The sequence below is a fragment of the Quercus robur genome, chromosome 2 (assembly GCF_932294415.1).
Source record: "Quercus robur chromosome 2, dhQueRobu3.1, whole genome shotgun sequence".
Classification (NCBI taxonomy): Eukaryota; Viridiplantae; Streptophyta; class Magnoliopsida; order Fagales; family Fagaceae; genus Quercus; species Quercus robur.
In genome coordinates, this window is record NC_065535.1 from 52,759,236 (window position 1) to 52,769,714 (window position 10,479).

The following is a 10,479-nucleotide window of genomic DNA, read 5'->3' on the forward strand; positions in this document are numbered from 1 at the left end:
AAAAAACCAAACTAAACCACAAGAACCTAAACACTAAGCCAAATCATAAAAAACCCCAAACCCTAAAAGCCTACACCTTAAACAGAATCCCTAACATGCAAATCCTAAATAATTCTTAAACATAAGAGTTTTTTACATCAACTTCTAAATAAACATGTTCAAAGCCAAAGAATAAGAAGGTCACTTTGTCTTCAGTCTTTTCTCTTTTTGTTAATCACTAATTTCTTCTGTGATAGGTACTTTCTCATCATTGTCCCTTTGTAGTGACCCAAAAAGGGGGGGTCTTGCATTCCATAGAATCTCACATCGTCTAGGGAAGCACATGAGAATGTGTTTATAAGGAATGACCTCCCTTCAATGTGTAGAGGCCTTTTCCCCAGTGCAACCTGGGGAAGAATAAAACCGTAAGGGGTATGGGCCCCAAAGCGGACAATATCTACACATGTGAAGTGGGATCTTTTGGGAGGTCTGGGAATAATTCATCATCAAATAAGCCAGTAGATAAGAATCCACCCCAGAATGCTCAAGGTAGAAGTTCGAATGCTTGCCCTACATGTGGAAGGTTTCATGGAGATAAGCCGTGTTTCTTTGAAGGAAAGGCTTGTTATAATTGTGGGAAGACAGGACACTTAGCTAGAATCTGTACTTCTCCTTAACAAAACTCAATGGCACAACTTGGAAAGAATGATCAGAGGAGGAAAGCACAAGGGAGAGTGTTTGCACTCACACCACAAGACGTTCAAGCTTTGGATACTGTGGTTACAGGTATCCTTCCTTTATTCTCAAACTTTGCTAAAACTCTATTTGATTCTAGATCTACACACTCTTTCATCTCCTCTCGATATGCTAAGTTATGTGATAAGAAACCTAGACTTATGCATTATGACTTGTTTGTGGCCACACCTATGGGTGATGCTTTGGTGTGTAATTTTATGCTTAAGTCTTGTGTCATCCAAATTAAGGATAGGGAAATGTTAGCAAATTTGATTTTGATGGACATGTATGACTATGATGTAATCTTGGGAATAGACTGGCTGGCGGCTTATCATGCTAGTGTAGATTGTTTTAGAAAAGAAGTGGTGTTTTGGCCTCTAGGAGAACCTGAATTTCAGTTTAAGGGCTCTAGGATGCATGCTTTACCTAGGGTGATATCAGCCTTTCGAGCTAAGCGTCTTTTACGGAAAGGATGCCAAGGGTACCTAGCTCATGTGGTGGACACTAGGAAAGATGTATTGAAGTTGGATGATATCCCTGTTGTAAGGGAGTTTCTTGATGTCTTTCCTGAAGACCTACCAGGGATACCTATAGATAGGGAGATTGAATTCTCTATTGATTTGCTCCCTGGAACTTCTCCTATTTCTAAAGCACCATATCGGATGGCACCAATTGAACTTAAGGAACTCAAGGAACAGTTACAAGAACTCCTTGATAAGGGGTTCATCAGACCAAGTGCATCTCCTTAGGGTGCACCAGTTTGATTTGTGAAGAAGAAGGATGGGACTATGAGGTTGTGTATTGACTACTGTGAGTTAAACCGGGTTACTGTGAAACAAATACCCTCTCCCTCGTATTGATGACCTGTTTGATCAATTGCAAAGGGCACAAGTCTTCTCTAAGATTGACCTTTGTTCTGGGTATCACCAGTTGAAAATCAAGGGTGAAGACATACCCAAAATAGCTTTCAGGACTAGGTATGGGCACTATGAATTCTTGGTAATGCCTTTTGGATTGACCGATGCTCCTGCTGCGTTTATGGACTTGATGAATAGGGTGTTTCATGAGTACTTAGACCGCTTTGTTATTGTCTTTATTGATGACATTCTAATCTTCTCCAAAAGCATGGAAGAACATGAAGAGCACTTGAGAATTGTTTTTCAAATTTTGAGGGAGAAGAAGCTATATGCCATGTTTAAGAAGTGTGAATTTTGGCTTAATCAAGTGGTGTTCCTAGGGCATGTGATATCTAAGGTAGGGATTTCTGTAGACCCTAGTAAGGTTGAAGCTGTGGTTGATTGGGCAAGACCGACGAATGTGAGTGAGATTAGAAGCTTTTTGGGCCTTGCTGGCTATTATAGGAGGTTTGTGGAGGGATTTTCCCGTATTGCAGCCCCTTTGACTCACCTAACTTGTAAGAATGCCAAGCTTGTGTGGACAGAAGAATGTGAGAAGAGTTTTCAAGAACTTAAGCAAAGGTTGGTCACTGCACCAGTACTAACCATCCCTAGCAACTTGGGAGGCTTTGTCATTTATAGTGATTCTTCAAGAAAAGGGCTTGGTTGTGTGTTGATGCAGCATGGTAAAGTCATAGCTTATGTATCCCGCCAATTAAAAATTTATGAACAAAATTATCCCACTCATGATTTGGAGTTGGCTGCAATGGTGTTTGCATTAAAGATTTGGAGACATTATTTGTATGGTGAAAGGTGTGAGATTTATACAGATCATAAGAGCTTGAAATACTTCTTTACTCAGAAAGAATTGAATATGAGACAACAAAGGTGGCTTGAATTGATTAAAGATTATGATTGCTCAATCAATTACCATCTAGGCAAGGCTAATGTGGTAGCTGATGCACTTAGTTGGAAGTCTTTCGATTTCTCAGCTGCCTTGTTAACTACTCAAAAAAAGATTATTAAGGACTTGGAGAGGATGGGAATTGAAATTGTCATGGGTGATTCCCAAGTCTTTATGGCCAGTTTGACAATACAACCTACTTTGATTGAGAAGATTAAGAGTTCACAGGTTGATGATGCACAAATTGTAAAGATCATAGAAGAAGTACAAGAAGGGAAGAGACCAGGATTTAATGTGTCTAATGATGGTGTTTTGAGGTTTGGAAACAGACTTTGTGTACCAAATGATTTTGCATTAAAGAAGGAGATTATGGAAGAAACCCATTGTACCCCATACTTAGTGCACCCTGGTAGCACTAAAATGTATCGTGACATTCGAGAAACTTATTGGTGGAATAACATGAAGAGAGAGATAGCTCAGTTTGTAGAGCAATGCTTGACTTGTCAACAAATTAAGGCACTACACCAGAAACCTTCAGGACTGCTGCAACCACTTCCCATTCCTGAGTGGAAGTGGGAGTGTATATGTATGGATTTTGTGACTGGTTTGCCAAGATCTCCTAAGGGACATGAGGGCATTTGGGTAATTGTGGATAGGAGGACAAAAACAGCACATTTTATTTCGATTAAGATGACTTACTCACTTGATAAGCTAGCATAGATATATATTGATGAGATTGTGAGTCTTCATGGAGTCCCAGCATCAATTGTGTCTGATCGAGACCCAAGATTCACCTCAAAGTTTTGGGAAAGCCTACATAAAGCTTTGGGTACTAATCTTAGCTTTAGTACATCCTTCCACCCATAAACGGATGGATTATCAGAAATGATTATTCGTACTTTGGAGGATATGTTAAGGGCTTGTGTATTGGATTTCAAAGGGAGTTGGGAAAAATACTTGTCTTTAATGGAATTTGCCTATAATAATAGCTACCACTCTAGTATTGAGATGGCTCCCTATGAGGCTTTGTATGGTAGAAAATGCAGGTCCCCATTGTGTTGGGAAGAGGTTTGTGAGAGAAAATTGTTGGGACCAGAAATCATTCAGATGACATCTGAGAAGATTGATTTGATTCGTAAAAGATTACTAACAGCACAAAGTCGACAGAAAAGTTATTATGACAACTTAAGAAAGAAAGTAGAATTCGAAGTTGGAGATATGGTATTTTTGAAAGCCTCCCCAATGAAGGGTGTGATGAGATTTGGGAAGAAGGGGAAGTTGAGTCCCAGATTTGTTGGTCCATTTGAGATCCTGAAACGTATTGGTAAAGTTGCCTACGAGTTGGCCTTACCGCCTACACTTGCAGGAGTGCATAATGTGTTTCATGTTTCCATGCTGAGAAAGTACATCCCGGATCCTTCACATGTCTTGAACTATGAGCCACTCAAGATTAAAGACAACTTGACTTATGAGGAAGTCCCAATCCAAATTCTTGACCGTAAGGATCGTGTGCTACGCACCAAGACCATATCATTGGTTAAGGTTCTTTGGAAGAATCACACAGTGGATGAGGCATCTTGGGAGCGAGAAGATGAGATGAAATCAAAGTATCTAGAGTTGTTTGTTAACGAAGGTATGTATGATTTCAAGGACGAAATTTTTTAAGGGGGTAAGGATGTAACACCCCATAATTTTGATACCAATTAAATTATTATACGTAAATTTTAACGGAGGCCTATAATTAAATGGATTAAATTAATTTGGGCCTAAGGTATTAAAAATAAGATAATACTATGGGATATGAAGCCCAAGTGAGGTGGCATAAGTAAATATATGGGCCTTGAAAACCCTAGCCTTCTTCCTCTTTAGGTCACACGTGTATTTTACTGATAGAGGCTTCCTTTTTGCTTCAGCCGACTATTGAATTTTGCCTTTCTTCACTGTGGCGTTGAGTTGGAGTCTTCAGGTATGATTTCTCTGATGCTCAAGATTTAAGAAGTTTGAATAGTCAATAGCTAGCGATTGATATGAACCTAGACTATCATTATACTAATAGAAAAGGGCTCCTATAATTGTATTATATTAGATAAAGATTTGGTCAATATGTTAGGAAGGAACACAGACTTAGAAATTGAGCCAAATAAAGTAATAGGTTTGGACTTGATCACCATGTTAAAGTGAAAAGAGTGCTTATGGTGATTGCATTCACACTAAGCCTCAAATGTTGACCGGTTATTATGCATTCACACTAGTTCAACCGTGTACTAGAGTTTGGGTCTTTGGGGTGATGATTTCAATATTATAATAGCAATTGTTTATATAGCCGTAGTGGAATAGTAGTTCTGAGTCCAACATTGAGGCTGAAAAACTATGAATACATTTTGACCAATTGTCATGCTATTGGCATGCTACATCACATATTGCCATGCTATTCCCTACGAAGTATGGTCCAAGCTTTGATTGATTATGTGGCTTTTACTTTTGTTTAATATGTATATATATATATATATATATATATATATTAGGTTGTTCTGATAGGTTATATATATCACGTGGCTTCCCATGTTAGATTCAATATAGATATATAATATTAGAGTCAATAGTTATCCAGCGGCATCAAATGGGAATGCTAAGCAACTAGATTGATAAATTAAGGCTATACGTGACTTCCAATATTAAGTTGGATAGATGTAATGTTAGAGTGAATTGGATAGTTAAGTAAATAAATGGAGAATTTTGGATATATCAATATTGTCTAGGATAAAACTGTTTAAGTGTGAAAATAGATTTTTAAGTGGGAAATTGTGTATTGATGAACCTATTTTTGGTGTTGCTAGGTTCTAATTCTACTAAATTGTTGTGATTCAAGGAAGGTTGATTTCTTTTATTTTTGCAACTAAGAGGTAAGTGGTGTTTACTAATTTTGGGGGTTTTCCCAAACAATGTTGGTTATTAAACTATTATATATCAAAGAAATATATTGTTATTCTATACATATAAATGGATATTTTATAATTTCTTGACGTGCATATTGACTATTCGTTTTATGAAAAACTTGTGGAACAACCTAAATTTATTTAAATTTGTATGTGTGAATATGTCTTTATATTTTGAGAATTATGAATGGATTATTTTGTGAGCATATTGAATATGTTTTGAAAACTTATGGCAAGTCGTGATTAAAAGCTCAGTATGGTATTTTAGTCCTTAGCAAGGGACAATCATACTGTAGCTAGTCTTTAGCAAGGGACGGTCCCAGAAAAGGGGACAGTTTACTTTTGATAACTCCTTAGCAAGGGAGTATACTATTGAGGATCCAAAAAGGAAGCTCCTTAGCAAGGGAGTGCACCTTTAGGTTCCAAATGAGCCTTCCTTAAGAAAGAGGGATGGAAAGGAGATTCTAGTCCTAAAAGGGGACAGCACAACCTTGTCAACGGGGCGTAAACATTAACCACGAGAAAAGCTTAGGAAATTGTTCATATGATGGTATATATATATTATGATGGCTCACAATATAAAGATATTATTTTTTTTTTATGTGAAATATTTGATGATAAATATTGATGAGTTACAAGTTATGAAATTACTGTAAGAATTATTTATTGAAGGTTTATTTCCACATCCCAATGTTAGTGAATTCCACTTATTGAGTTATCTCACCCCTCTTTATTTCCCATTACAGATACATTAGAGGGATTTTTGGAGTAGAGATTCTTGGGAGACAATAGTTACGAACTATTTTGTGGAACTGAGAATTTTATTATTATTTTATGGCATTAAACTTTGTATTGGAGAATTATTTTGAGGATGTTTTGAATTTGGTAAATTAGAGCTCTGACTTTTGTGATGAGATTCAAGGTTGCTAGTTTCTTTTATTTAATATTTTTATGGATTATTCGAATTAAATAGACTTTTATTGATTATGATTTTGGGGCGTTACAACTGTGGTATCAAAGCCATGCCCTAGCCAGAAGTGTAGGCCCCACACGTGAGGACGCGTGTGCCCGTAAGGGGGGTAGATTGTAGTGACCCAAAAAGGGGAGTCTTGCATTCCATGGAATCTCACATCGCCTAGGGAAGCACATGAGAATGTGTTTATAAGGAATAACCTCCCTTTAATGTATAGAGGCATTTTCCCCCACTATTGTGTGCTTTGAGGGAGAACAAAACCGTGAGGGGTATAAGGCCCCAAAGCGGACAATATCTACACAGTTGGGGCGAGGTCGTTACAATGGGCCGGCTCTGATACCACATGTAACAACCCAAGAAAAAAGCGCTAGCCACATCTGCGCTATACCTCAGAAGGACTAGTCATAATTGAGGTTCCTTGTAGTTGTTAATAAAACTCAGTTCAATCCAGTAAATACCCGATGTGGGACTCATCACACACCCACATACATCACACAATCAATCAAATTGGGGCATCACAATTGTAGTGACCCAAAAAGGGAGGTCTTGCATTCCATGGAATCCCACATCACCTAGAGAAGCACATGGGAATATATTTATAAAGAATGACCTCCCTTCAATGTGTAGAGGTCTTTTCCTCAGCGCAACCTGGGGAAGAACAAAACCATAAGGGGTATAGGCCCTAAAGTGGACAATATCTACACAGGTGGGGTGAGGTCGTTACAGATGGTATCAGAGCCATGCCCTAACCGGAAGTGTGGGCCCCACACGCGAGGACGCATGTGCCCGTAAGGGGGGGTGGATTGTAGTGACCCAAAAAGGGGGGTCTTGCATTCCATGGAGTCCCACATCGCCTAGGGAAGCACATGGAAATGTGTCTATAAAGAATGACCTTCATTCAATGTGTAGAGGCCTTTTCCTCAGCGCAACCTGGGGAAGAACAAAACCATGAGGGGTATAAACCCTAAAATGGACAATATCTACACAAATGGGGTGGGGTCGTTATAGCTTCAATGAGCATTCGCAATTAAAATTGATTTTTGTACCTGAATGACCTGAATGATATCATGTAGGCCTTCAAAATGTTCTGCCAATAATTGTGCAGTGGTATCTTTTTATTCGATGGACTTATTTAGTAGCTTGAAGTCATTGTTCTTTTATTCATAAAGATAGCAAATAATTATCAAATGCAAGTTTGCACTTTTTCTAGCACTATTTCATCAAAATAAACTTTTCCTAGATAGTTCTCAACAAGGAGATTCTGGAATACCACGTTGGAGAGGATGGTGTAGTTCAAGATACTTGCAGGTAGATCTAAAACGAATAGGTGATGGATAATGTTTTAAGAAAGGTAGCCCTCAAGTTCTAAGGCTGTCTAGCTCAAGATACTTGATGAATATCAATCTATATTCCTCCTCTCTGGATTTTGTGGAATCTATTTCAAACGAAATTTGTGTACAAATTAGAATTTTCATTTGAAGAATTATTGGGTTTTTGTGGCTGCAACTTAGAATCATTATCTGATTATTGCATCCACAGGCTGTTCAGAGGGTTGTTACTGATATATCTAATGAGGTGAACTGTCTTTGTAAAGTTGGCGGCTGAAGTCCAGGAATTTTATTGAATTTTTAGAAGCATTATAAATCACTTTCGTAGAAATATATTGGGTATGCCCTTGATTTAAAGGGCAATTAGATACAGAAAATGTGGGAATGGTGGCAGGCTCCAAAATGTGGTAATTAAACACTCAACTTCACCGGTTTCTAATTACATGAGATGTTTAATAGAAGCATTGTGATTTACTGACTTTTATCCAAAATAATTTTAAATGTTGAAGCATTGCAATTAATTGTATTTAAGAGGCTGCCAAAAAATTTGACACGAAATGCCCTGGATTCCATAGCTGCATGAATTAAGTGAACTTTTTGCTCATCTTTTGAATTATATGCTGTGGATTGCATCGTTAATATATATTTTTTATTGCAGTAGACAGGTATTTTGAATTGTAACTATAGATATTATGAAAACTTGTGCATGATCTTCGAATTCATGGAGAAAAATCTATAAAAGAGTTCCCTTGTTAATTCAGAAAACAAATTCAACAAGTTCTATGAGAGCAAGAACAAAAGAAAGTACAAAGTAGAAGAAAACAAAAATTCATTACTCAAATGTTAAAAAAGCACAAATATTTATTTGGGGAGGTCTTGCATGATGAGCTCCAATAATATTAGTCTCATTTGTTTCCTCCAACTGCATTCTTAACAGCATCACAAGCCCCTTGTGCCTTAGCCTTCACCTGCTGACCAGCCTGCAAGTTGCAACAGAATTCCATATGTAAGCAAATTAACAAAGATTTGGGGACTAGAACTGTCTCAAAGTGAAAAGTCCTTGGGATCAAACTAAACTAGTTTGATATGAAAACATTTTTTTGTGATACTTGAGAAGAGAAGCATTTTGTTATATGTTCATTTGTAATTGTAAACTCGTAGTAAAAAGTGAAAAACTTGGTTGAACCTCTTGGCATGATTCCTTGGCAGATTGGGCAGCATTGCTCGCCTTGTCTGCCATGTTGCTTGCCTTTTCCTAAACCAAAACAAAAATAACACATTATAATAAAATGCATGCAATGTAGAGTTTCAGTTGATATGCTACTATAAGAGGGATAAGAAGTCACCTGAGTTTGGCCCTTGACCTGGCCAGTTTGGTAACTCGCGTTCTGGGTGTCCATCTTCACTTTCTGCTTGGAACTTAAACACGTAGAAAGAGTAATTCAGGCTCTAAAATTCAACTTGGGTGGATGATGCAACAAACAAATGTGAGGCTAAATTTATAGGACTTTCAAACCGATCGACTACTTGACACGTTTTAGTTTTCTCATAATATGTTCATAACATGTGTCATTATATGATTGAAGTTTGGCATTTTAAATTGGCCTTAGGACCAGGTGCTTCTTTTTATGACACTTGGTTCAATTCCAAGTTGGTTACGATTTTAGAGGGATATGGACTTTGTCTTTCACAGTTTATTTTGGATCAGAGGAAAACACATATCATTGTGTATGTGTATGGCATTGAATCAATCTAATATTTTTTAAAATAAAAAACAATAGAGGCATGAAAATTTAATTCAGTTTTCCTTCTATAATGCCACGTCCTATTCGTCCTCCCCATTTCTTTTGGAAAATGTCCAGTGCACATTGTTTATTATTATTATTATTTGAATAAAACTATATTGTATATTAATTTATTAGACTTTTTTTTTTATGGGAATATTTATTAGACTATTGAATCAAAGTATTCCAGGTACATTATTAACCAGTAAAGCCATTACATTACATCATTGAAGTTTTCGGCTTCAGTTGCTAGCCTCTGGGCTGGTCGGTTTGTTCGAGTATAGCCATGAGTCAATGCTATGTGTCTTATTGAAGATCCCAAAAGTCTAAATTCAGGATGGATGAATTATTATTATTGTTATTATTTTTAATTTTAGTATGGATGAATATGTGCAAAGGATTCCTTTAACTTGTTTGTTGCCATTTGGGCGAGTTGGCTTGGGGAGGGCAAGGGTTTGATTTATAGAGGTAGCATATTTAGTATGCAAGTATTTTTAACTATCTTAAAAAAGAAAAAAGCAAAAAGCAAAAAAAAAAAAAAAAAAAAAAAAAACCTTGATTGGATCACCATTTAGTGCTCTTTTTTTGGGTATATCTTTTGATGCAATTTAAGGAGATATAAAAATAAATAAATAAATAAAAGAGAAAAGAATAATCAAGAAGTATTTCAACCTTAAGTAGTCATTCTGCAATATCAAAAAAGAAAAAAGTAGTCATTCGGTAGAAGCTGATTGCTCTGCATATAAAATCACTTCTAATAGTCATTAACCGTGTAGAAATAAAGAGACAAAGAAAATGGAGAAGGAAACTATTCTGAATGAATTACTGTACATTTTTCAGTATTTTCAGTACATAGGATGCCACACAATACAAGGGTGTACATATATAAAGTGATTGTGGTTAATCTAGAAGGACCCCTTGATTAGACTAAAATTAAGGACAAT

At 36.9% G+C, this 10,479-nt stretch overlaps 1 protein-coding gene across 1 annotated transcript; it reads right to left on the reverse strand.

Moving 5' to 3' along the window:
* Positions 1-8,441: 8,441 nt before the first annotated feature.
* Positions 8,442-9,183, reverse strand: LOC126706712 (late embryogenesis abundant protein 2-like). The gene is made up of 3 exons (XM_050406251.1): positions 9,098-9,183; positions 8,938-9,006; positions 8,442-8,731 (listed from the first exon to the last, which is right to left on the reverse strand). The coding sequence occupies exons 1-3, from the start codon at positions 9,149-9,151 to the stop codon at positions 8,657-8,659; spliced, it is 198 nt and encodes a 65-aa protein (XP_050262208.1). The 5' UTR covers positions 9,152-9,183; the 3' UTR covers positions 8,442-8,656.
* Positions 9,184-10,479: the final 1,296 nt, after the last annotated feature.

Bases quoted from the DNA above. Each gene is read 5' to 3' on its own strand.
- LOC126706712 (XM_050406251.1), bottom strand. From the start codon at position 9,151: ATGGACACCCAGAACGCGAGTTACCAAACTGGCCAGGTCAAGGGCCAA. The intron at 9,007-9,097 runs GTGACTTCTTAT...GTTTTGGTTTAG, and splicing joins AGGTCAAGGGCCAAACTCAG to GAAAAGGCAAGCAACATGGC. The intron at 8,732-8,937 runs GTTCAACCAAGT...TGCAACTTGCAG, and splicing joins CCAAGGAATCATGCCAAGAG to GCTGGTCAGCAGGTGAAGGC.